Raw genomic sequence first — 27,248 nt, 5'->3', positions numbered from 1 at the left:
CGTAGATGTCGTCCTGATTACAAGTGGGCCGCGTCCATCGTGAGTCCGCCGTCGTTCGTCGAGCGTGATTGTAAGAAGACGAATCAACTGAACAGTAAATCCGAGTGAAAGAATCTTTCCGGAAGAAAATGTCTTGGTAGCCGTAAGTGAGCGAGAAACGTCTGTCTTCAACATTTAAAAATCGCCGTGGGAGTGAAGGCAGCAAGGTGTGTTAGTGTTGCATGCAATTTCGTTTTTGTTAGCTGAAGTTTCCGTCGTTAGCGGCTATGCTAACATTTTAGCTCACAGCTAGCTCATAGCTTTAACCGCGCTTGGCCTAAATTGTCTCAGACTTCCCCCTCAACCACATCATGTAGATTAGGCATGTAATCTTTGGAGATATAAACATCTTACATAGACTTCTAAGTGTTCTTGAGCGTGTAATATCCTCAGCCTTTGCGGAATGTTTGTGTGTTTCATTCTGTGAGCCATGTTGTGAAACTAAAGTTGGCTAGCATGCTGCCGTCGGCGAGCCAAATTCACATAGTTACGGAGGACCATCTCCTTAATAAATATACGCCAGTTAATACCGCCAATATTTATTTTCATAAGTAGTGACATTCTAAACTTTACCGTGTGTACAGTTACTGGTGTAGCTTCTGTGTAAAAGGACTTAATTAAAACGAAGTTGTATTTGCTGTCTTTGGGTTCTTAGATATTTTTTCTGGCCGTCGATGGCAGATCAGAAGATAAAAGAACCCTACACCCATGTGTCCAGTTTTTCATTACTGTTCTTTGTTCATGGTCTTTGTAGTTGTGAGGTGCCATGGCAGCAACCTTTCCCTTTAGGGGAGTCCCTGCGGGGATCCCACCGGGTGTACCCCCTCCTGCACAGGTCCCAGACTACATGACAGAGGAAAAACTGCAAGAGAAAGGTGTGTTGGTTTCCTGTGTAGTAACTGTATTTATTATGGTTGTGCAGTGGTCGCTAACAAGCAGAGCTGATGTGGTGTATTAAATTTCTTTTAACTCCACAGCAAGGAAATGGCAGCAGTTGCAGGCAAAGCGCTACTCAGAAAAGAGAAAGTTTGGCTTTGTGGATGCGCAGAAGGAAGACATGCCACCTGAACATGTCCGCAAGATCATCAGGGACCATGGAGACATGACCAATAGGAAGTTTCGACACGACAAAAGAGTCTACCTGGGGTAAAAATCACTGCTATTATGTTTGCATAATGGTATTCATTGCTTAACATCACCAGTTGTAACTGTAAACATTCATGTTGAGGTGAACTGGCTCAGCTGATGTTTTTCATTCTGTTGCGCAGTGCCCTCAAATACATGCCACATGCGGTGTTGAAACTGCTGGAGAACATGCCCATGCCCTGGGAGCAGATTCGGGATGTGCCTGTCCTCTACCACATTACTGGAGCCATTTCCTTTGTCAATGAAATTCCCTGGGTTATAGAGCCAGTCTACATCGCCCAGTGGGGGTAAGAAAGAGCCCCTCGTTGTCTGATGTTAACCCCCCCGTATTACTATTTGGCATTGATATTGCTACTACGTCGTGTGCTTATATGTGTAATACAAACACTGGTATTCTTTCTTTGTCTCAGCACCATGTGGATCATGATGCGTCGTGAGAAACGCGACCGCCGACACTTCAAAAGGATGCGTTTTCCACCGTTTGATGATGAGGAGCCACCGCTTGATTATGCAGACAACATCCTTGATGTGGAACCACTGGAGGCCATTCAGATGGAGCTGGACCCAGAAGAAGATGGTTCAGTGGTGGAGTGGTTCTATGAGCACCAACCTCTCAAGGACACTGCCAAGTAAACTTAAACTTGCTACTACTTAAACCCCCCCCCCTCCAAAAAATAAATAAATACAACTTCTCTGAATCTATTGAAATTAATGACTCATTTACCTATTCAGGTTTGTGAACGGTACCACATACCGCCGCTGGCAGTTCACTCTGCCCATGATGTCAACACTGTACCGCCTGGCCAACCAGCTGCTGACAGACCTGGTGGATTATAACTACTTCTACCTGTTTGACCTGAAGGCCTTCTTCACTTCCAAAGCTTTAAACATGGCTATACCTGGGGGTCCAAAGTTTGAGCCCCTGGTCCGAGATATTAACCTCCAGTAAGCACCTCCTGCTTTAATGTATGATAGCATAGAAATGCATATTCTTCTCCTTTAAGTTGCAGATGTACTCAAGGCTGTTCACCAGAGCTGATCTCCTTCTGATTCTTTCATAGGGATGAAGACTGGAACGAGTTCAATGACATCAATAAGATCATCATCAGACAACCCATCAGGACAGAGTACAAAATCGCCTTTCCCTACTTGTACAACAACTTGCCGCACCATGTTCACCTCACCTGGTAAGCAGCGATGAGTGATTCTTTAAGGCGCTTTGATATCTTTGATTTGTAGTGAGAAATCAGCTCATAGTGATGACTGTTCCTTCTCCAGGTACCACACACCAAATGTCGTCTTTATCAAGACAGAAGATCCAGATCTGCCAGCGTTCTACTTTGACCCGCTGATCAACCCCATTTCACACAGGCACTCTGTCAAGGTAAATGTGTGCATGGGCTTTTTTGTCTCCGGTCTACCTTTGGGATTTGAGGAAGGCTGACTATAATATCTGCTAATATCTTGATTGTGACAAAATTTCCTTAAAGTGCAACATGAAATCCTCTTACAAAGGCGCACTTGCATTGGCCTGCATGCCTGTGCGTAAGAACCAGAGGAACATTAACATGAATGTTGGTTCTTTTATTGTCACTGGCTGTGTTTGCAGTCGGCCTGTCACCATTCTGATATCACTTCATCATCTACTAATTGGAACTCACTTTGTTTGGGGTTTAACTAAAAGGATCCTTTCCTTTATTTCCAAGTTGATATTCATAAAAGTCTCATTGTATATCCTCCATCCGTTCAGAGTCAAGAGCCTCTGCCTGATGATGATGAGGAGTTTGAGCTTCCTGAGTACGTGGAGCCCTTCCTCAAGGAGACACCCCTCTACACAGATAACACAGCCAATGGCATTGCCCTGCTGTGGGCCCCCAGACCCTTCAACCTCCGCTCAGGCCGCACCAGGAGGGCCATTGACATCCCACTGATCAAGAACTGGTGAGAGAAGAGAAAGTTTGGAGCCCTTGGTTAACTTTTGTACTCACTTAAATCAAGTAAAATTGAAAATGGTGGTTTTCAGGAAGTTCTAAATGATCTTTCAGGTACCGTGAGCATTGTCCTGCAGGACAGCCTGTGAAAGTGCGTGTGTCATACCAGAAACTGCTGAAGTACTATGTGCTCAACGCTCTCAAACACAGACCACCCAAGGCCCAGAAGAAGAGGTGAGCGTCACTTGATGTCTCAACTATGATTTCCCATGCTTGTCTTTCCAGTTGAAGCTTTTCAATATCATATCAGTTTTGTTTTTTTCCTGAAACATTTTTCCTCTTTTGGCTTCCAGGTATCTGTTCCGCTCCTTCAAGGCCACCAAGTTCTTCCAGTCCACAAAGCTGGACTGGGTGGAAGTGGGCCTGCAGGTTTGCCGGCAGGGCTACAACATGCTCAATCTGCTTATCCACCGAAAGAACCTCAACTATCTGCATCTGGACTACAACTTTAACCTGAAGCCCGTCAAGACCCTGACCACAAAGGTATAATAACATTTACATTTATCACTTACATCTGAATTTTTACTATAATTTCAGCAAAGCTCCAAATGTTTATTAAATGCAAAGATATATTTATTGTCAAGCAATTTCTTGCTGTATTCCATTGCTAAGATCAATGTTTAATCTTGTTAACATGACATTGTCTTCTTGTTTCTGTCCTCCAGGAGCGCAAAAAGTCACGTTTCGGCAATGCCTTCCATTTGTGCCGAGAGGTGTTGCGTCTCAGCAAGCTGGTGGTGGACAGCCACGTGCAGTACAGACTGGGAAATGTCGATGCCTTTCAGGTTAACACAGTTACACTTATCATGGCTATTTTTTCCATGCAAGTTTTTTTGCAGATTAACTGGATATTCACTGCTTAAGAGAAAGTACAAGTATCCCCAACCCTTAAATAGTAGGAGGTTTGTCTTTCAGCCCAGCAACACTTAACTGGCTAGTTGGCTTTTGGTTGAAAACAAACTGACTGACTGTCATTTATTTCATTTCATATTTTTCAAATTGTTATACTGACAATATGGAATTTGTGGCTAATTTGGAACATTCGCATTATGAATTCGCCATGAGAACATTATCCACTCTGGGCGGCAGTTTGAAAGCGCTAGCTAAGTTGGCAGATTCATGAAACAGGTTGAACTCTGCTGGTTTTTACGTAGCCAACAACCAAACGTTGTCTTTGTGTCGTAGTTGGCTGATGGGCTGCAGTACATCTTCGCTCATGTGGGACAGCTGACTGGCATGTACCGTTACAAGTACAAGCTGATGAGACAAATCCGGATGTGCAAAGATCTGAAGCATCTCATTTACTACCGGTTCAACACTGTAAGTATGGTTTTAACGACACGCACTGACATTGTGCAGTAGGCCTGCCTGGAGTTGCTTTCCCAAAGATTAAAAGACTGTGGCTGGTCCAACTTTGACCACCTCATCAGTGTGACTTATTTTTGTATTTCATGCGTGTTTGTTCAGGGCCCTGTGGGCAAGGGTCCAGGCTGTGGCTTCTGGGCACCTGGCTGGAGAGTGTGGCTGTTCTTCATGAGAGGCATCACCCCCCTGTTGGAGAGGTGGCTGGGGAATCTTCTGGCCAGGCAGTTTGAAGGTGAGCGTCCCGTGCTCTTCTGATACACTCTTATTTGAGCAGATGGGGAAAAGGCATCCCAGTTTCATGCCGGTGGCAATTTAAAGTAGCTGCTGTTTTTAATTTGTCCAACAGGGCGCCACTCCAAGGGTGTGGCCAAGACCGTGACCAAGCAGCGTGTGGAGTCTCACTTTGACCTGGAGTTGCGTGCTGCAGTCATGCACGACATCCTGGACATGATGCCTGAAGGCATTAAACAGAACAAGGCCAGGACCATTCTGCAGCACCTCAGTGAGTCTTGGAGGTGCTGGAAGGCCAACATCCCCTGGAAGGTTTGTACCTCCTAGACCACTGACACCTTTAGGAGAGTGTTATTGAAAAACCTAATCTAACAGGTGTATTAACTTGTGAAACTGGTCATGTAGGAATTGGGAACAACTTGCACTGATATTGCATGTGCTTTAAAAAAAACAAAGTTTAGCAATACTAAGACAAAACTTTCATATAATTAAGACCATATCCAGACAAAATCAATTTCGATGAAGGTAAAAGGGCATTACATAAATGCTGTTATAACCTTATTGCAGGATGGTTTTGCAGGTTAATAAGCTCTTTTATATATATATATAAATAGAATATTGTTTGCTAATTTGTTGTTTTTTTTGTTTCAGGTGCCGGGGTTGCCCACTCCCATTGAGAACATGATCCTGCGCTATGTGAAGGCAAAGGCTGACTGGTGGACAAACACGGCCCACTACAACCGTGAGCGTATCCGACGTGGAGCCACCGTGGACAAGACTGTGTGCAAGAAGAACCTGGGGAGACTGACTCGTCTGTACCTGAAGGCTGAGCAGGAGAGGCAGCACAACTACTTGAAGGTAACACAATGTAGACCGCATAGACGGACTCTAGTTCACTGACTTGAGACTAGTTTTGCCCCATTAATGATTACGCGTTTTTTTGGTGAAATCCTCTTACAAAGGCGCGTTTGCATTGGTGTGCTTGCCTGCGCGTAAGAACTGGAGGAATATGAAACTGAATGGTGGCTTTTCATCGCTGGCTGCAGCTGCAGTTGGCCCTTCACCATTCAGATACTTCTACTTCTGGAAAAAAAAAAAAAAAAGGTTCCTGGTACGTTTGTGTATTTCCAGATAAAAGCCACCCGGATCCTAAAGTCATGAAAAACACTAGAACCACTGGATCGCTACATCACAACTACTGTCGTGCATTTGCATTGAAGTATCAATGTTCTGCCCCCAGGATGGCCCCTACATCACCGCTGAAGAGGCTGTAGCCATTTACACCACCACTGTTCACTGGCTGGAGAGTCGGCGCTTCTCTCCCATCCCCTTCCCTCCCCTGTCCTACAAACATGACACCAAGCTGCTCATCCTGGCTCTGGAGAGGCTCAAGGAGGCTTACAGGTAAACACATTTGATATTATTACCGTTACCAGTGAAGATGAAGTCTGCTGCTCCCTATCACTAAAATATATATACTTTTTTTTTGTGTGTTCCAGTGTGAAATCTCGCCTGAACCAGTCTCAGAGGGAGGAGCTTGGTCTAATTGAACAGGCTTATGACAATCCACACGAGGCTCTGTCCAGGATCAAACGTCACCTGCTCACTCAGAGAGCCTTCAAAGAGGTCAGGAGCAGGACTGGACAAAAGCGCTTGTTCTGTTCACATGCAGTCTTTCACAGTGAACTGTGGTCATTCAGATTACATGGAATTTTAACAACCGAACAGCTCGAAAATATGTTTTCCCCAACTGATAATACACCGTTACTTGTTTAAGACTCTTTATTATAATGCTACTTGTGTCTTTGGATTGTCAGTATTGACGTAAGCGTCATTATTTTGCTGCTCAAACGTGTCGTGACTGTCGCAGCCTCTGGTTTCTGCAGTGTTGTAACGTAACTGTTCTCAGTCACCTCCATCAGTCTCAGCACTCCCTCCTTCCCTCTCAGGTGGGTATTGAGTTCATGGACTTGTACAGCCACCTGGTGCCGGTGTACGATGTAGAGCCCCTGGAGAAGATCACCGACGCCTACCTTGACCAGTACCTGTGGTACGAGGCAGACAAGAGACGTCTCTTCCCTCCCTGGATCAAACCAGCTGACACGGAACCACCACCACTGCTGGTTTACAAGTGGTGTCAAGGTCAGTGCTCTGACATTCTGGGGAGAAGACAAAAACATTCATAACTCAAATTTGACCCAGCGGTTTCATTTCAAGCTGGGATTATTGAGAAGTTGTCAACACTTAAATTGGAAAACTGCATCCCTTTGTTCTTGGCAGGCATCAACAACTTGCAGGACGTGTGGGAAACTGCAGAAGGAGAGTGTAACGTGATGCTGGAGTCCCGTTATGAGAAGATGTATGAGAAGATTGATCTGACACTGCTCAACAGGCTGCTGCGTCTCATTGTCGACCACAACATCGCTGATTACATGACGGCCAAGAACAACGTGGTCATCAACTACAAGGTAAACAGGCATTTCTTGAATCTTAATTTCAAAAGCAATTCTCAAATACATATCTTCTAGTGCAGTGTTTTGACATTTCTATTTGCTTTAATCACCCCTTAGTTGCTGGGAAACTGCCTTCCTAGTTTTAAATGTTATTTGATTTAAAAGTCTTCTCTTTTTCTTTTTTTTCTTTTCTTTAGGACATGAACCACACCAATTCCTACGGCATCATCCGGGGACTCCAGTTTGCTTCGTTTATCGTGCAGTACTACGGCCTGGTGATGGACCTGCTGGTGCTGGGCCTGCACCGTGCCAGCGAGATGGCTGGTCCGCCCCAGATGCCCAATGACTTCCTCAGTTTCCAAGACACAGCCACAGAAAGCGCCCACCCGATCCGTCTGTACTGCCGCTACATTGACCGTATCCACATCTTCTTCAGGTGCGATTGACTCACTGAAATGACAAATCGCAGCTCTTCCTAATCATTCCATAATCACTGGAAATATGGCAGCATAGTGCATAATCTCCTTTGTCCACCAAGAAAAGTTTTTTTTTTTTGTCATATTCTTATTAAGATGAGATTGTCTTACAGATTTGTGGTCATGATGACGGTGACAGATAAATCATAATTCATGTGATGGTCTTGTTCATGTGTTCTCCAGGTTCTCTGCTGATGAGGCCAGGGACCTGATTCAGCGCTATCTGACAGAACACCCAGATCCCAACAATGAGAACATTGTTGGTTACAACAATAAGAAGTGCTGGCCTCGCGATGCCCGCATGAGACTGATGAAGCATGATGTCAACCTGTGAGTCTTCACCAGGCCATCATGAGTCTTTCATACTGTATTTAACTTACTTCACCAGGATAGCAAGAATTGGCTCCAACTTCTCTAATCTTGTTCTTCCCAGTGGACGTGCCGTCTTCTGGGACATCAAGAACCGCCTGCCGAGGTCAGTAACCACAGTCCAGTGGGAGAACAGCTTTGTGTCGGTCTACAGCAAAGACAACCCCAACTTGCTCTTCAACATGTGTGGCTTTGAGTGCCGCATCCTGCCTAAGTGTCGCACCAGCTACGAGGAATTCACTCACAAAGATGGTGTCTGGAATCTGCAGAATGAGGTGAGGAATCGATGCAGCTGTCGTCTCTGAAAAAGTACTGCACAACCAAGAATTAAGAATAATTCTGCTACTCATGGTTTACTGATTGTATTACACTGTATTTGCATGTGTAGGTAACCAAAGAGAGGACAGCACAGTGTTTCTTGCGTGTGGATGATGAATCGATGCAGCGTTTCCATAACAGAGTGCGTCAGATCCTGATGGCATCTGGTTCCACCACATTCACCAAGGTCAGCAGGCATCTTCATTCTAAAAAAACATACAAGATTACACTCGTTGGAATACTAATTTTCTCTTCTTTACCCCAAGATTGTGAACAAATGGAACACGGCTCTGATTGGCCTGATGACGTATTTCCGTGAAGCAGTGGTCAACACCCAGGAGCTCCTGGATCTGCTGGTAAAGTGTGAGAATAAGATCCAGACACGTATCAAGATCGGTCTCAACTCCAAAATGCCCAGCCGCTTCCCGCCTGTTGTTTTCTACACCCCCAAAGAGTTGGGTGGGCTTGGTATGTTGTCCATGGGCCACGTGCTGATCCCGCAGTCGGATCTGCGGTAAGTCACCATGTAAATTGTCGTTCTGATGTTCTCTGTAAAGTTTCTTGTGAATTGGACTTTAATTGTTCTCCTTCTCCATCAGCTGGTCCAAGCAGACAGATGTGGGCATCACCCACTTCAGGTCTGGAATGAGTCATGAAGAGGACCAGCTCATTCCTAACCTGTACCGTTATATTCAGCCATGGGAGAGTGAGTTCATTGACTCCCAGAGGGTCTGGGCTGAGTACGCCCTCAAGAGGCAGGAGGCTATCGCACAGAACAGGTACACCTCTTACCACGTCAGCGAGTCAGTCTTTGTTTGAGACATGAGCCAGGGTTAATGTCTGGTAATTTGGCACTTAACTACTAATTCAACAAAAGTGAGCTGAAACTAGATTGCTGTTTTTCTGTGTTTCAGACGTCTGACTCTGGAAGATCTGGAAGACTCATGGGACAGAGGAATCCCACGAATCAACACACTTTTCCAGAAGGACAGACACACACTGGCATATGACAAAGGCTGGAGAGTCAGGACTGACTTTAAACAGTACCAGGTATGCTGGACTGACTTTTGATAACATATTAGATAACTAAATAGCTTCAATTGGATTTAAATGGAAACAAACATACAGTGCCAAAAACTAAGAAAGAGCAAGTATCCCAGTGTTAATGTGTTTGTTTTGTTTTTGTTTTTCCAAATGTAGGTGCTGAAGCAGAATCCATTTTGGTGGACCCACCAGAGGCACGATGGCAAACTGTGGAACTTGAACAACTACCGCACAGACATGATCCAGGCTCTGGGTGGAGTGGAGGGCATCCTGGAACACACACTCTTCAAAGGCACTTATTTCCCTACCTGGGAAGGTCTTTTTTGGTAAGAGTACTTTACAATGTGTGTGTGATCCTCAAAAGTTCACGTGACCAAATCACTTGATGAAATGTAGTTAAAATGTAAGATGGTCGGTCTCCTCTTGTTGTAAGTGCTGTCAATGTGGTGTTTTGATATTTGACTAAAGCAGCATCAATTGTCTTTCCGGGTTTTAGGGAGAAGGCCAGTGGCTTTGAGGAGTCCATGAAGTGGAAGAAGCTGACAAATGCCCAGAGGTCCGGTCTCAACCAAATCCCCAATCGTCGTTTCACTCTCTGGTGGTCGCCAACCATCAACAGAGCCAACGTTAGTACAGCTAGCTGAAAGATGTCTCTTCCAAGATACAGGCTTAATTCTAAGGTGGGAAATGTAAAAGTCCTACTTCAGCTTTGTGTTTTCTCCCCTCTTGTCTGTAGGTGTATGTGGGTTTCCAGGTGCAACTTGACCTGACAGGAATCTTTATGCACGGCAAGATCCCCACACTCAAGATCTCCCTCATTCAGATCTTCAGAGCTCACTTGTGGCAGAAGATTCACGAGAGCATCGTCATGGATCTCTGTCAGGTAACTTGTTTTATTTTGTCTTGATGTGGTCCCCATCCTGCTGCAGCATGACAGGAATATTTCTGTCAAATAAATGTTTTGACTCATTTCACTCTTAAATACCTTTTAGTCAAACCAATTTATAATGCAATTTATTCATGTCTTGGTCCTCAGGTGTTTGACCAGGAGCTGGATGCTCTTGAGATTGAGACTGTGCAGAAGGAGACCATCCACCCCAGGAAGTCTTACAAGATGAACTCATCCTGCGCAGACATCCTCCTCTTTGCATCATACAAGTGGAACGTCTCTCGACCATCTCTGCTCGCTGACTCCAAGTATGATTTTAACGCGACTCACTTCCAGAAAGGTTGTGACTGATCCAAACATTTTTGGCTCCTGGTGCAATCAAAGTGCAACACGTTTGTGTAAACTGTCGTCATGACACTTGTGAAAATCCGTTCAGCCTCATTTACAATGTGCACCTCTTCCTCCAGGGACGTGATGGACAGCACCACCACTCAGAAGTACTGGATCGATATTCAGTTGCGTTGGGGTGACTATGACTCCCATGACATTGAACGCTACGCCAGGGCTAAGTTCCTGGACTACACCACCGACAACATGAGTATCTACCCATCCCCGACTGGGGTGCTCATTGCAATTGACTTGGCTTACAACCTCCACAGGTTAGTATTGTAAGGAACATGAGTACTTGAGACAAAAACATACGTAAATTTTGATTGCTTCTTAATTCATTTTATATGGAAAATGGCTAGCTTTCTTCATGTAAGCCACTGCTAAGCTAACTCCCTTGACCCTACTTCAGTTCACAAATTTCACTGCAGTTTCTTGAGTAACAAGGATATTCTATTCAGCGTGGCATGTTTTGTTATGGAAGGAGACAAGCCAGTGTTTCAAAGATGAATATGAACACTGGCAGGCTAGTGCTTGACAGTATTGTCTGGATTTTGTCATCCACTTGTTCATATCAACAAGAATGTTTTTCAGCAGCCTGTCAAGTCTTAACACTTGGTTTCTAACTTGTTTCACATCACGGTGCTGTAGTTCTCCACATTAGCTTAAAGGTTGCTGTGTAAGAGACAGACATTGAGGTGACATTGATAAAGGAAGACAATCAGTCCAATGGTGTAAGTCACTTCCTCTCCTCGTACAGTGCATACGGTAACTGGTTCCCTGGAAGCAAGCCTTTGATCCAGCAGGCCATGGCCAAGATCATGAAGGCCAACCCTGCTCTGTATGTGCTCCGGGAGCGCATCCGCAAAGGCCTGCAACTGTACTCCTCTGAGCCCACTGAGCCCTACCTGTCCTCTCAGAATTACGGTGAACTCTTCTCCAACCAGATCATCTGGTTCGTAGATGACACCAACGTCTACAGAGTCACCATCCACAAGGTGAGTTTGGGCCTTTGATCTTCTACTGCTACTTCTGTTGTCCTCTGATGATGAAAAATACTAGTTTCCTCTTTTCGTCAAATGTTTTGTTCATCTCTCTCATCAGACCTTCGAGGGTAATTTGACCACGAAGCCCATCAATGGAGCTATTTTCATCTTCAACCCCAGGACTGGCCAGCTCTTCCTGAAGATCATTCACACATCTGTGTGGGCTGGACAGAAACGTCTGGGACAGGTGGGACTTCTACCTACTGCAAGTGCAACTATTGTTAATTTGGTTGTTTTCTAGAAAAAGTAGAACACTTGGTTCTCTTACGTCTCTGTAGCTCGCCAAATGGAAGACGGCTGAAGAAGTAGCTGCCTTGATTCGCTCCCTCCCAGTGGAAGAGCAGCCGAAACAGATCATAGTAACCAGGAAGGGCATGCTGGACCCTCTGGAGGTGAGACCATCTCGCCCTGTACTGCTACAACAAGAACAGTGGTGTCAGATCTGCTGGTGAAGCAGTATTTCAATGCTTTCCTGCACTAATATCGTTCTTGTCTTGCTGCAGGTCCACTTGCTTGACTTCCCCAACATTGTGATCAAGGGCTCTGAGTTGCAGCTGCCCTTCCAAGCCTGTCTGAAGGTGGAGAAGTTTGGAGACCTGATCCTGAAAGCTACAGAGCCTCAGATGGTGCTATTCAACCTCTACGATGATTGGCTCAAAACCATCTCATCCTACACAGTGAGTCTCTCTCCAGCCTGCAGTATCACCCAAGTTGTAAAGGGAATCACTGTAATCAATCTTAATGAAAGTTTGTCATCTTGTCCAATTGTCAGTGCATCTTTATTTTTTTTTAACCAAGCAACAAATTTAGTTTGTTGTACAGTACGATGAGCTTATTTAAAAAAAGAAGAAGAAAAGAAATAAATGATTTTTTTTTTTAGAAATATCAAGGGAAGGCTTTTGGTTTCAGGATACAACTTATTCCCCCGTGGTAATGGTGTGTGTTTGGTGGGCTGCTCCATTTCTAGGCCTTCTCCCGACTCATCCTGATCCTCAGAGCGCTCCATGTCAACAATGACCGAGCCAAGGTGATCCTGAAACCTGACAAGACCACAATCACAGAGCCCCATCACATTTGGCCCACTCTCACCGACGAGGAGTGGATCAAGGTGGAGGTGCAACTCAAAGACCTCATTCTGGCTGACTACGGCAAAAAGAACAAGTACGTTGGCTGAACATCTGTTGGAAATAGTGTGTGTTTCAATTTCAGATGTAGTCTAAACCAGTTATAGTAAAATAACACACCAAATAATAGCACTGTAAATTTTTTCCCTCTCCAGTGTGAACGTGGCTTCGCTGACCCAGTCAGAGATCCGTGACATCATCCTGGGTATGGAGATCTCCGCTCCCTCACAGCAGCGCCAGCAAATTGCTGAGATTGAGAAGCAGACCAAAGAGCAGTCACAGCTCACCGCCACACAGACGCGCACTGTTAACAAACACGGTGACGAGATCATCACCTCCACCACCTCCAACTACGAGACTCAGACTTTCTCCTCCAAGACTGAGTGGAGGGTCAGGTAAACATCCACACACCCTAGATGCTGCTGGATTGAGTTTCTTCTCCAAAAGAATGAAACCGTCATATTTCATGTGGTTCGATAATAAAATGGTTGTTGCACCTCTGCTATCAGGGCCATTTCTGCTGCCAACCTCCATCTCCGAACCAACCACATCTATGTGTCGTCGGATGACATCAAGGAGACGGGCTACACCTACATCCTCCCCAAGAATGTCCTCAAGAAGTTCATCTGCATCTCAGATCTGCGAGCTCAGGTGTGTTTGTCCAGGTCATCGTAGTTTGTAGACAGTCTCCAAAGCTGCGTTCACCAGCTACATCACGGTGCTAATTTGTGTCTTCCAATAAGACGATGAGCATAAAACCTTTAAAACACTTGATTTGTGAAAGGAGTTTGGATTTGATTCCCTACAGCAAGTTTGGGATGGCACATAAGTTTTGGTTTAGGCTCATGAAGTTGGCCCAGCCGAAATGCAGATGTTACTACATCAATGAACAATTTTTACATGCAGGGTCCCTGATCACATCTGTGCAAAGTACTTCTACTGTCTCTGTAGACGGTAAGCCTGGTTTGTGTTTTTCCAGATTGCAGGCTACCTGTACGGAACCAGCCCCCCCGACAACCCCCAAGTGAAGGAGATCCGTTGTATTGTCATGGTGCCCCAGTGGGGGACGCACCAGACTGTCCACCTGCCCAACCAGCTGCCCGGACATGAATACCTTAAAGTAAAAGACTCATGCAGAGCCACAGCAATCTCAAAGCATTTTGGATTATTATTTGTTCAGGCGACAGTTGAACAGGACGATACTCAACCAAAACGTGTTTGTTGTCCCTGACAGGAAATGGAGCCACTTGGCTGGATCCACACGCAGCCCAATGAGTCCCCTCAGCTGTCCCCTCAGGATGTCACTACCCACGCCAAGATCATGGCTGACAACCCTTCCTGGGATGGAGAGAAGACCATCATCATCACATGCAGGTAGCTTTCAACACAACGCACCTGTTTAGGTGTCCACCGAAGTGTTTGTTTGCCAGCTGCTCTCTGAGAGGCGCCAGCTGGGGACTAAAAAGACTGAACTTTTGTGGTGCATCGTTTGGCTGCTCTGATGCAGAAGGTCGGCAGAAGTAAAAATGATGGCACAAGGTACTTCCTTCCTCCCCCAACCAAGGGGGACTGAATCATAGATGAGAGGGGACAGCCATGAGTTTGTGTGGGTTCATGAGATATTGTGGGCGAAGAAATGTGTTGAGCATATTTGTCATATGTTCTTCTGCTCCATTTGTTATGTGCGCGCACACACACACACACACACGTACACACGTTTTTCCTTATGGCATTTGTTCTACCCATCCTCAGCTGTAATTGAACTTCTGGATAAAAGTGACAGTGATGAGCGCTGCATTTTACCCATATTAAACACATTTGAACTCTTGAGCGGCCCGAGAATATTGCCGAAAGCTCAGTGCTGGAAAGTGCCTCGTCACACTGTTTTGTTTATATGCCATAACAATTAAAAAAAAAAAAGATGACTAACACAGCAGCTTAAGGACAAAGGCTTTTCTAAACACTGGCGCTTACTTCGACTGTAATAAGGTGAATTTGGAGCAAGTGACTGTTTGAGTTTAGTTTCTAGATTTGTGTGCCAAATAGTTCGGTGAACTTGTTTGTGCTGATATCAGTTGACAGTGAAGCCTGAATTGTCACCAAGATACAAAAGTAGAAGTGTAACTCATCTGTAAGATCCATACAAGAGGACTTTTTGTTGCCTCTCGCTTTATTCTTGCCAATATTTACAACGCTTGTGTTTGCCAAGGCAGAACAACCAGTTGAATGTATTTGTTTCCTCTTTTCACGTTGAAAGGGAGATTTTCTTCACCACTGTTGCCAAGTGCTTCCTCAAAGGGGGAATGCTGCAGAGTACAGTCGAGATCTGGCCTGCATGTAAAGTACCCTGACAACATCTGTCAGGATGTGGACACGTTTGGCCTGAGTGCAGAATTGTGGAGAACCGATGCAGAGGAGTAATAAAAGGCAGCGTTAAGATCCGTTGGTGGCAAACTAACCGTTGATATTGTGATTCCTTTTTTTTTTTTTCATGATGTTATGAATGACAGTTGGCACGTAGCAGGGATTTATTGTTGTTGTTTAATAGCATTTCACCTCATTTTCAGCTTCACCCCGGGCTCGTGCACCCTGACAGCCTACAAGCTGACCCCCAGCGGTTATGAGTGGGGCCGACAGAACACAGACAAGGGCAACAACCCGAAAGGCTACCTGCCATCCCATTATGAGAGAGTCCAGATGCTGCTCTCAGATCGCTTCCTGGGCTTCTTCATGGTCCCGGGCCAAGTCTCCTGGAACTACAACTTCATGGGTCAGCACTCTTGGTTTTACTTTTCATAAGTGGAAATGCGTAAGGGTCACATGCACAACATGATATTGAAAATAATGCCCACATCCGTCATTGCCTCAATACTGCCGCTCTATATTGACGTGTCCTCTCAGTCCCGGTGTCGATGTTATTGATTTGCACTGTGCAGTTACAGAAATCACGCCAGACTGAATGTCCTTGACAGTTTATTACTCTTCTCACCACAGGTGTGCGCCACGATCCCAACATGAAGTACGACCTGCAGCTGGCCAATCCCAAGGAGTTCTACCACGAAGTCCACCGCCCCTCGCACTTCCTAAACTTCGCCTCGCTGCAGGAGGGTGAGATCTACAACGCGGACCGGGAGGACATGTTTGGCTGAGCGGGATATCCTGTAGATAGCTCTGCCAGAATTCAGCCCTTGTAATATTTCTGCTCAACACATATAATTGTTGTTTGGAAACTTTTATGTAAAGGCTCCTGAGCCATTTTTAAGAATTTATTTCATGTTTTCTTTTTTTTTTTGGTTGTTTTTTTTTGTTTTTGTTTCCACTGTTGTCAACCCTCACTAGATTCAGTCAAGCTGATGCATAAAAGTGCTGTTCTAATTTTTGTGGCTTCTAGTACATCAGATGTGCATCTGTGTCTAGTTTTCAATACTTTGGTGTAAAATTTGATTCATTCTAATTGTTTCAAAGGAGTAAAGATGTACTTCCCCTTCACCCTTCTGAGAAATGAAATTGGAAGTTGTATTTCCAGGCCATTATTATCCTGTAGTGTACAATCAGTGACATTGTAGCTTGGGTTTAAATAAAGATCACCATTTTTATAAAAACATCTGTAATGTGATCATGATATCCACTGTCAATTATTTTTCTAAATATTTGCTACTGAAAGAGAAATGACGCATTTGTAAATATTTAGGGGAACTTGACCCGCTTGCTTCCCTCTGCAGAGGCCAGAGGTCAGCGCTTTGTGAGGTTGCACCGTCCTCTCAGGCTCCAGCACTTTGGGAAAACACCTAGTGAGAGACTGCAGTTTTACAGTCCTGCTATGCTGAGATACTGCAGTTACGCTGCTGTGAGTCTCCAACAAGCAGGATTAAGGTTAAATGTAGTGACGCTATTGATAGCTCTTCTGTACTAGTAATTATTTTTGACTGCAGCTCTACAGGGGGACTTCACGCTCTGGTGCATGCATGAGTCTACTGACACTGGCAGGAGAGTTAGTTCATGTGAAGAATTGTGTGTGTGTGCGCGCTCGTATTACATTGGTCAGAGAAGTAGGAGGATCCTGCAGCTTGATAAACCAGCCTGCTAATACATGGCTTTGTGGAGTACTCGATGTCCTTCATTTGCCGGGGCTGTGTGACCCTTCTGGGGATCGGGTCAAGTTCAGGCGTGTTGTCTCGATCGGAAGCGTCATGTTTTGTTTGAATAATATTTGGCGCTAACGAGCCGCCTCCGCAGGTTTCGATATAGCTGAAAAAAGAACAGAAGAGCATGTCAAGTGAGACATGGAGGGACCTGCATCCAACTCAGAGGCCAAAACTAGCTGCTTTGACAGGAGCTTCTCGGCTCTAACCGTGGATGATGTGTACGAGATAGCCAAGGTAGTCGGTACCGAGGTGGAGAAGCTGATCGACGGCTACGGCAAAGAGAGCGTGGTGGGTCTGGTACCGAGGCTGGTGAAAGTGCTGGAGCTGCTGGAGAGCTTCGCTTCCAGGAACAACGCACACAAGCTGAGGGAAGAAGAACTGCTGAGAACCTTCGAGACGTTACAGCTCCAACAGCAGAAGAAACGCGCGGTGAAAGAAAGCGACGAGGGACACCAAAGAAATGAAATACGGGTGAGGAAGTTTCCATTCTGCCCGTCACCTCGCCGTCCACCGGGTCTTATTAGAACCGAACCAGCTTCAATTAGTGCTTTCTTCCAACAATGACGCCCCCGAGGCTCCATGTCCGACGTTTTCCTCGTTTTTTAGGGCGTGTTGATGAGTGTTGTCACGGATCAACGTTAACTGTCTCATTCGAGCTCGTGTGGTAACGTCAACAAACAAACGTAGTCTTGACCTTATTCTCAACGTCAACTACGTCAAGTCTAGACTTGTGTACGTAGTTCAGACTAGCTTTTTACCCCATGTAACAAAAAAGGGGGATAACTTTGTAATTGCACGTTCCTTGAATTCAAATGAAGGTCCTGCTTCATGAACGCACTGCAGTGACCGAGTGTGACCATTTAAATGACTTAAAGTTGAGCAGAATGGCCGAATGGTTTCAACTGGAGGAGATGAAAATAGAAAACTGCTGCATAGAATTAAGAAATACTTATCGATTAAATAATTAATCCAAAGCATGTATAATATTGCAGTATATTCCCGTGGAGGCACCGTTTCACGTAGTAGCAACACGTAATAGATGCACTAGTACAAGTATTTAACTGTTTTTGTGTCGCACGAACATTTTACCTCTTTCAAAGTAACATCAGCGTATTAGCAGTGGTCTAGATTTACTGAAAATGAGAATCAATTAAAGCAGGCAATAATTTCTGTCAGATGTAGATGCACAAGTACCACCGGTGATGATGTAAATAGTGTAATATGTCTGTGTTGGTATTAATATGCTACTGAACAGTTGGCAGTGTGTAAAACCTGACTCCACAAAGTCAAGAAAGAGCCAAACCACAAATGAAGTAAAAGTAAAAGGCAAGGCAATTTTATTTGTAGAGCCCGTTTTCACAACCAGTTTGTCTCAAAGGGCTTCACATGGCATCATAACAACATCCTCTGCCCTTAGACCCTCACATCCACTGAGGAAAAACTCCATAGAAAACCCTTTTAACAGGGAAAAATCTGAGAAACCTCAGGGTGAGCAACAGAGGAGGGATCCCTCACCCAGGACGGACGGACGTGCAGTAGATGTTGTTACAGACAAGAAAACAGTTTACAATACAAAATGTGGGAAACATGGAATAAAGCTTCAAAGGAACTGCCAGTTCTCCATAAAAGTTAAATTCACATCGAAAAACTTGTTTAAGTGTTTTGTTGTTACTCATAATCTTTAGTTATGTTGCTTATTATATTTTACGGTACAGGATTATAAAGAGTTAAATTCATGCACTTTGATCTTGTGTACGTAAGGTTGATGTCATGACATCAACTGTTACATGCTGCCACCGCTCCGTACGGCTCATCATGAAAACGGTTTTGTAAACAAGGAGATTCAAGGTGAAATCATTTTGAAGTTCTGGGGAACTTTATGTGCTTTCACAATCTACAATTCCTCTCAGTGATATGAATTTTATTTTGTCACTGCCTGACCATGCATGTTGAAGACATTGTTGCAGTAATCATTGTTGAGAAATGTAGCAGCTGGGATTTACGTTCAACAAAACATCTGCAGTAACTTATCAGCAGAATGCCACACCCACTTGGATCCGAGCTTTTTGTTTTTTGTGCTTTGGCCAATCTTCTAGATACCCAAGAGACATTTAACAAGCACAGTACTGTTTTTTTAGTGTGAGTTAAGTGTTCCTCCTTCCCCTGAGGTTGCTGTTTGATCGCCTGGCTTTTGTTCTGTCCATCAGGAGCTGCAGGTGAAAGAACAGCAGTGGAGGAGGAGGTGTGAAGAGCTGCAGGTCCAGGTACAGCAGCTCCAGGAGGACAAGGAGCAGCTGCACAGCAGGTTGAAAGGCAGCCATGCACAGGAAGGTATGGCGAAGGATTTTCCTGTTAGCTTAGAGGAACATGCAAACAATCACGTGAATGCAGTTGTGTACAGTACCAACTGCAGCTCAAAGACTTTCACAGTGATAAACAAAAATGTAGGATGTTAAAAGGTGAATGAGACTAACGCCCTCCAGAAGAACTAAAACTTAAAGACAAAAGTCAAGGATATGTTGTTCAGACAGTAAAAGACAAATGAAATACAATAAAATAGGAATGAAAATAAAATCATGAAAGATTAAAAAAAGGATTGTGATAATTTAATAAAACCTTAATTGAGTAAATCATGAGTGACTGATGAAACACTGATAAAATAAGGGCTGATAAAATAAACAATAAGGATAATACAAAAATAATAATAAAACCATACAAAATTTGACAACACCCTATAAAAACCGGAATGAAATGATGGGTTTTTAGTCCATGTTCTGAAATATCGACATGTTCCTCTTAGATCCTCTGGAAGGCTATTACAGCGTCTTGGAGCATCATGGCCAACAACAGCATCAGAAAATGTAGCTTTCAACCTTCAACAGAGGTTGCAGTGGCTTTTAGGGCTGGTAAAATGAATAGATGCAATGTTCAAAGAATTGTAGTGCCTCCTCGATATTAATGTCTTGGAACACAGGTCCACCTCTCCACCAATCACAGTGCAGAGTGAAACTAGTAACTCATCTCTGCTGTGTTGATGCTTGTCCAGACGTGAGGCTAAGCAGTCAAACCAGTTAAGCACCCGTTCAATAATGTTGAGACTCGGAGCAGCAGCTGATGTCACTCCTAGCAGTGGACTATTGTGCAGACATTTAACAGATGCATTCACTAGTCATGATCTTAAATAGTTAATTTGCGAAAAGCGAGAGTTTATAATCATGTTTTGCTCCGTAAACTACTTGGAAGTTGAGTAAACAATAATCATTTAACTCGCATGATCCACTTTTATGATTATTGTCTTTCCTTGTATTCCGAGGATGTAGACGTCACCGCTCGTGATTTAAGACAGATGTTTACTTTTACTGACTATTTATGTGGTTCGCTTGACCGGCGGTCATTTGGCAGGCGAATGTGGCTGTTAATTTCCTCTGTCATGGCTGATACTCCACGCTCCCATGGTTCCTGAAACTGAGATGACATTAAAATGCACTTTTTAAGAAAACTACACGCTACAAATAAAATCTGCTAAAGCTGAAAACAGTCAGATAGTCCAACTATGTGATAACACAGCACTGTATCTGAACAGCAAGTGTATAACACACAGAAATATTGTATAGTGATGGTTTTTGCTTCATCCATGAACATGTTAAGGGTTAATTTAATAGAACTCACTATGTGGTTTTATTTGCTTGAGATTTCCTCCAACTAAACACAATCGATATAAATGGAGAGTTATTTGCGGAATGTTGGCATTTGAGATGAACCTTAGATAAACCCCACTCTCAACGGTTTTCATCAAAACTACTTTCTACTTTAAAAAAAAAAAAAAAAAAAAGCTCCCCTGATTGTCTGTGGATTAGCTGGATTTGGAGGAATGTTGTCTTAATTTTCAATTGATATATAATCAATGCTTTGACCACCACAAGCTGAACTCTGCTTGCCTCCAGCGATGGTGTTGTGTTTTTATTACGTTCATTCTGAAAACCTTGGTACTGCTACGTCTGGCTCGGTTCATGTGAGAAACAATATTTGTCACTTGCGACGTGAGTGAGCTGATGTGATAAGTCACAAAACATATCGAGGGTGTGTCCGTCACTTTGCTTTGCCTTTTGCGACACAGTAATGCAACTTGCTTGTGTGAGGTCATGTAGTGATAAAGCAGCTATGTGTGCATGTCCATGAAGACACTTTGTCTTGTGAGGTAACCTTCATCTCTATCTTGTCACATTTAACACTTGTTACAGGATTTACAGGAGTGTAATGATAATAGCAAAATGAGCGAAAAAAACATTTCAGGAAAAAGATGTAGGCTATGAACGCACTCTTCCCTGTACCTTATCCCCCTTCTGTGTGTGTGTGTGTGTGTGTGTGTGTGTGCGTGTGTGTGTGTGTGTCTGTGTGTGTGTGTGTGTGTTTGTAGATCGCATCCAGCGGCAGGAGCGAGAAGTCATGCTTAAACTGAAGGAGGTTGTTGACAAGCAGAGAGATGAACTGAGAGCTAAAGTCCAGGAGATCACCACCATCTCCAAAGAGGTGGAGGCGGTAAGACCACGTAAACGCAGACAGTTACAGTATGGGGGGGCTGTCCCATTCCTCCCCCTTCATAAGGCTCATTTGCACACAGTGTTCAATTGCACGGCGATATTTAAAACATTTGGTTCACGCTTTGTCGTGCAGTAGTTTGAAGTTGGGTTACTGATACTGCTCTATATGAACATGCCGCTGAACACGCCAGCTCCCTTATTAAGAGAATCCATAAACATTTACGGAGGGAAACAAACTCTTTGAACCAGAATGTTCTGCTGTTTTTCTGCATCAGATAATTCTAATTATCTCCACTTTTTTTGTATTCTCACTATTTCAACTTGCATACATCACCCCCTGGACACACACGCACGCACGCACACACACACACACACACACACACACAGTACCCAAGTGTATAAGTGTGATCAAGCAGGAATCTTGGGACAGACCCTCTGTACGATGATGCTAACGTTCAACTATGCACAGCAGCTCTTGTGTGCATTTGTGTAAAACACTTGTGTGTAAGATTTGAACTGACCCAGGGTCAGTTTACCTACAGGCATGTTGATTGTCCACACACATAAAACAATTTCGACCACATTATTGGTTTATTGGTGTCAAGAATTGTAGTATGTCATACATAACACACACACACACGCGTCATGCATCAGGGTGTGAAGTTTCATGGAGGTGTGTTACTGTCAGGGTCAGAGAGAAGCAAGGAGAGATTATCCTCAAGCTGACTAGTAGAGGATTACATGGCACTTTGGACAAGTCTGAGCAGTGACTGTGTTTGTGTGTGTGTGTGTGTGTGTTTCTGTGTGGTCATGTCAAGGCACGTATACCACATGATTTAAGTAGCAGCCATAACTGGGTGTGTATTTGTTAATGCTTTGCTTTTTCAGTCAGTTGACCTGGGTGAAGTGAAACAAAGAAACCAAGTTAACTTCCATAGTTTCTCTGTTTGCTCTAATGGATGACTGGAATTGTTTTCCCCAACGTGAATCCTACACTTGTCTTGACATTTGGTGGATTCATTCCGATTGTCCCTTTTCCCTGGAATTCTGGTCTGAATGTGACGCATTCCCCTTGCTCCTTTACTGCTGATACAGATTGTGTTTTTGCTCTGGTTTAATGGTTTGGGATTAACTTTATATCTGGAGAGACATACTGTCTCAAAACCAAGTTTATAGCCCAATCATAACAAAACTTTATATGCATCACTGTGTGTGTGCGTGTGTAGCTCCAGGAGCAGTTGGACCGCTTCATGAAGATGAACGCAGAGCTGCGACACAAGCAGAGCGTGCTGCAGGCCCAGCTGAAGAGCACCGTGGAAAGAAAGGCTGACATGGAAGCAGACCTGAAGGAGAAAACCAAAGAGATAGAAAACCTCCAAGCACAGCTGGACAGAACCAACAGCAACGGCCCCGTATGACCGTCTCTTATAGATTATCACTCTTTGTTCGTGTTTCTTTATTCTTTGCATAAAAAAGTCCCTAACACTAACGTCTTTCTGATCCCTCATTAGTCCAGCCCAAGTCAAATTGCTGGTGAAACTAAAAAGTCCTCAGTAGACCAGAAGGACCCTGATCAGCCATGCTTTACCAAGAAGGAGGTGAGAGACATCATTTTTGAAAGGAATGAGCTCAAAACCAACCTCTTCCTGGTGCAAGAAGAGCTCAAATACTATCAAAGGTGGGTCAGATGTGTGTTTGACTACACACTTGTTACGTAGTCCCTTGTGTGGTTTGTTTCATGAAATGCTGTTGGAGCTCACTGTTTGTGCTGGCAACTCCCTTTGGAAGTCATAGATATTCCAATTTTAACATAATCTTAAGTATCTTTGATGGGTTCATGTCTTATTTGGTGTATTCATCAACAGGACCCATAGATCCCAACAGTTGTTGGTTGCTGTTGCTAACTCCCTCTGGCAGCCATGTTGGATCATGCTTTTTACATTTTTAATAGCGCTAACCTGTGTTGATGAATTTTGTGAATGGTGACATTCAGTTGTTCCCCTGAGGGTTGGTGGCTGAATATTGGTGAGATGATGAATATGCTGCAGTCAGCGGACAATCCCAGCAGTTGCTTGCAATTTTAGTTAATTGCCAGGGCTACTTTTGGGTCCGACCCCAGTGTATAGTGATGTCACTGTGGATGAAGGGGGACTTCTACACTGGCTCCCTTATATTATGTGTGTGTTATTTCTACAGGGAGATCCTCAATGAGGAGAGGTGTCCAGGCTTCCTCTTGGAAGCTGTGCGATCAGCCATCACAAAAAGGAGAAAGCTCATCAAAGCCAAGATGCTTGGAATTCCTGCAAACGACTGCAGCAGGTCTCACACACACACACACACACACACACACACACACACACACACACACACACACACACACACAAAACCTAAATTCATTATGTCCAAAAGTGAAATCATAAATTAAGCAGCTGCAGAAATATGTCCAGAAGGGAGATGACATTTGAGTCAGCCGTTGGCACGCAGACCCAGAATGACCTCATGCTTAATTCTTCCCTCCAGCGATGAAGAAGACAAGAGTCCTCTGACAGAAGTAGACGAGTCAGAAGTAGACGGCAACAACAAACCAGCAGAATCACGCATTCGAAACCTGTGAGTGAAACTTCTAACATCTGAATAATCTCAACCAGACACTCGAGCTACACGGACGTGCCACTGCCTGGTTGAGAGTGAATTTGGTGTTTGGGGGCACACTGGATTTTAACAGCACAAGAGGAGAGCAACACCAAGAAATGGAACGTGGCACGATAATCATTATACCTCAGTTGTCACATTTCATTATATTGGAGGTAAAATTATACTTGAAAATGGAGTTTGATCACCTGCTCAGCCCCTCATGAAACATACTTTTGCTAGTAACTATACATTTGCTCAAAAAAAGTCATGCAGTTATGGGATCAACTCTCATATTATACGCGAAAGCAAGAGAATTCACCCTGATTGTTCAAGTAAACACACTACCACTGTCGTCATCTGTGAATCAAAGCATTGCTTTCGTGGCTCTCGCTGCTGACATTGTCACCAGTCAATCCTGGGTTATATTTAGCACTAATCCATCACAGCAGAGCTGACCTCAGGCCTGTCTCTTTTCAACTCCGTCTGCTGCAGCTTTGGCTTCCTGACGCGGTCGGGAAGCAGCCGGAGCCCCACCCACATCCCCAACTCCTCCTCCACCTGGGAGATCATTGGGGACTCAGAGGCCAGCGGAGAGACAGAGCAGCGAGCATCTTCCTGAAGGCGGAAGAGACGTGAGATTCTGCTGATCTGAGACCAAATTCCTCTCAATTTAGGCGAAGCTGCTTGTTGCTGGCTGCTGAACGCTCACTTGTTTGTGTTACCACACAGAAACATGATTAGTGAGAAGAAAGTATTGCTTTTCTCTATCTCAAGTTGTGCTCTCCCATCATAGTTCTTCTCAACTCCTCTGTTGCCAAACGTACATTGGTTGTTAGTCCTTGTATTTCTCCAGAGATGTGACAGACGACAAATCACAGCATATGCAAGAGACATCAGCAGTATTAAGATGGACTTAATACGAGAAAGATGATTTAATTTGTGTGACTCAAGTATTAATACAACAATGTCTTTCCACATTGTAGGAAAGTTTTTTTTATTGTTGGTAATACTAATAGACTAACTAATAAGTATTTATATCTATCCTGAAATGATTTTTAAAAACCAAAGTAATTGCTCAGGTATGCTTTGAAATCTGGGGAAGTAGAATCAGTTTTTAGGTACATGTCTGGTCCACAAGAGGGCATTGCTTCACTTGCTTAGCAACCAGTAGCCTTGATCTAGGGCTGCTGCACCCCTTGGCCTTGTAGGATGTATGTCCTGGGCCAAGGACACCCCCCAGCTCAGTCTCTGCAGTCAGGGATGTAACAAAAACAACCACCGCAGAAAGGTTGTCGTGAAATTAGTAATGTTCAATGGGTACAATAATGAGTTAACATAACTCAACAGAACTCGGGGCAGAAGATCTCACTATACCCATGAAATATATAAATGAATAAAAACTACACGGAAAACAAAAAGCACAAGGAGTGACACCAGTGTGTGTGTTTGAGCCGAGAACCATGCAGGACATTGGTGTTTGAACAATAACCCGAACTAATATGACCTGCCCTGATTGACTCAGCTGTACTGTAGAATGCTAAGCTACATGTAGCATAATCCTTGATTGCCCCCCCCCCCCCCCACCGGGATAAATAGTTTTCTGGGTCTGAATCTGAATATGAAGAGCTACTAACATGAAGTCACAGTCAATCCCAGCAGCCACAAGTGAGATTTCCAGTGTTTTTTATAGCTTTGACTCCACAGCTGACCACAATTAGCTTAATGAGTAGGTATGGAGGAGAAATCAGTGGTGGAGTCAAATCTGATTGGTCGATGGTCGGCCCACTTAGCATGTAGAGATGGCCCATTCTGATTTGTATAATAACACATAGTTTAAATTCAAGGGCAAGAGCTGCAGCCACAGTAACAACCAAGTTATTTTAAAACTTTTACTTCAGTTTAACCTATTTGAGAATTTATATGTTTCTTTTTTTCTGAGTGAAGGACTCATACACTCAAGGATAAAAAAAAAAACTTGTAATATTATAAATCTCTTAGCAGTGAGCAGTTGAACCTCATGAGCCTTAACTACTGCTTCTATTGTTAACAAATATATTTTTTCAATCATCAGACCTCAGACAGAGCGAAAGTGTTTGGCTGGTGTGTATTTAATGGTGGTGCCATGAATATATATGTATATATATATATATATATACACACACACACACACACGTGTGTGTGTGCAGACATGTCTTAGTTACTTTAATTTAAAAGGGAGTTATGTGCTTCCTTGTGGAAATAAGAGATTGTGTGTTCGGGTGTTTTAATCCACATCACCTTGATCTGACACATCACCATCTAATCTCCACATTTACGGTCTTTCTTGTAACAATATACTGACAATTACCTGGATATTTAAATACTTAATATCGCAGTACTAAAACACATGATAATGCTGTAAATAATCCAGCACCAATACGATTAGTACTGAGGTCATTTGTTTGCGTTCCTCCTGGTTGCAGACTCACTACACTTTGAGTGAATTTGTTTGCCAAAATAGAGACAAAACACACCAAAAACAGATTTAAAAATGAATTTGACTGACAGTTATATCATTGATTTTTTTTCTTATCAAACTTTATATAGCTATTAAATGATACTGTTATTGTGAGTTATTTTGGTCGCATCATCTGACTGCTGCGCCATTCAAACTGTTTTTCTGTTTATTACAAGAGAAAATATGCGGTGTGACCCTTAAATCCCAACAGTTTTCCTACAATACGATGTGTGCAAATTATTTTTTGAGGCATGTTTTACATAGAAACTTTTACAAATGTGTTTTTGGACAGAGGTTATTTGCGTGTGATGAATTCAAAAATCACATTGTCTGCGAGATTTTGAGAATCAATAAAAATCATGAAACAAAACTTGTATTGAAAATTGTTTGTCCCCTCTGGTCTACATTCAGATGTGTTTTTTGGGCGGCATTGAATGGATGCTCATGTTTTACAGGAGTGTCAAGTGGTCATGTGATCATCTCTGTTTTTGACTTATAAGGAGGCTTTCTTTATCGTCTCCTGGAAGATGGTCAGATTCTGGGAAACAAGGCA

General features: G+C 43.7%; 2 protein-coding genes and 1 long non-coding RNA gene across 3 annotated transcripts; 2 read left to right on the top strand and 1 right to left on the bottom strand.

Annotated features, from left to right (window-relative positions):
* On the top strand, positions 1-16,492 carry prpf8 (pre-mRNA processing factor 8). Its single transcript, XM_086215815.1, has 43 exons — positions 1-206; positions 794-914; positions 1,017-1,185; positions 1,308-1,472; positions 1,596-1,814; positions 1,918-2,130; positions 2,247-2,372; positions 2,464-2,569; positions 2,936-3,126; positions 3,231-3,350; positions 3,470-3,659; positions 3,842-3,961; positions 4,362-4,496; positions 4,644-4,773; positions 4,888-5,084; positions 5,424-5,630; positions 6,013-6,176; positions 6,272-6,398; positions 6,722-6,914; positions 7,053-7,240; positions 7,423-7,661; positions 7,885-8,031; positions 8,135-8,345; positions 8,459-8,575; positions 8,655-8,902; positions 8,988-9,167; positions 9,303-9,438; positions 9,589-9,758; positions 9,929-10,058; positions 10,169-10,315; positions 10,469-10,629; positions 10,789-10,980; positions 11,469-11,706; positions 11,813-11,941; positions 12,033-12,146; positions 12,258-12,431; positions 12,722-12,915; positions 13,034-13,273; positions 13,388-13,529; positions 13,858-13,998; positions 14,113-14,252; positions 15,446-15,648; positions 15,873-16,492. Exons 2-43 carry the CDS (start codon positions 806-808, stop codon positions 16,025-16,027), a joined length of 7,017 nt encoding a protein of 2,338 aa, XP_086071941.1. The 5' UTR covers positions 1-206; positions 794-805; the 3' UTR covers positions 16,028-16,492.
* On the bottom strand, positions 15,839-17,667 carry LOC147254221 (uncharacterized). Its single transcript, XR_015118133.1, has 2 exons — positions 17,230-17,667; positions 15,839-17,126 (listed from the first exon to the last, which is right to left on the bottom strand). It is a non-coding gene; the product is annotated as an uncharacterized LOC147254221 (long non-coding RNA).
* Positions 16,900-27,055, top strand: rilp (Rab interacting lysosomal protein). Its single transcript, XM_086215816.1, has 8 exons — positions 16,900-17,494; positions 19,231-19,354; positions 21,441-21,562; positions 22,791-22,976; positions 23,076-23,242; positions 23,761-23,883; positions 24,085-24,174; positions 24,691-27,055. Exons 1-8 carry the CDS (start codon positions 17,162-17,164, stop codon positions 24,815-24,817), a joined length of 1,272 nt encoding a protein of 423 aa, XP_086071942.1. The 5' UTR covers positions 16,900-17,161; the 3' UTR covers positions 24,818-27,055.
* Positions 27,056-27,248: the final 193 nt, after the last annotated feature.

This window comes from Aulostomus chinensis, chromosome 10 (genome assembly GCF_037954235.1).
Source record: "Aulostomus chinensis isolate RoL2024-O1b breed Wild chromosome 10, RoL_Achi_v1.0, whole genome shotgun sequence".
Taxonomy (NCBI): domain Eukaryota; kingdom Metazoa; phylum Chordata; class Actinopteri; order Syngnathiformes; family Aulostomidae; genus Aulostomus; species Aulostomus chinensis.
The sequence above is the reverse complement of the archived record's forward strand: the minus strand, read 5'-3'. Positions and strand labels throughout refer to the sequence as shown.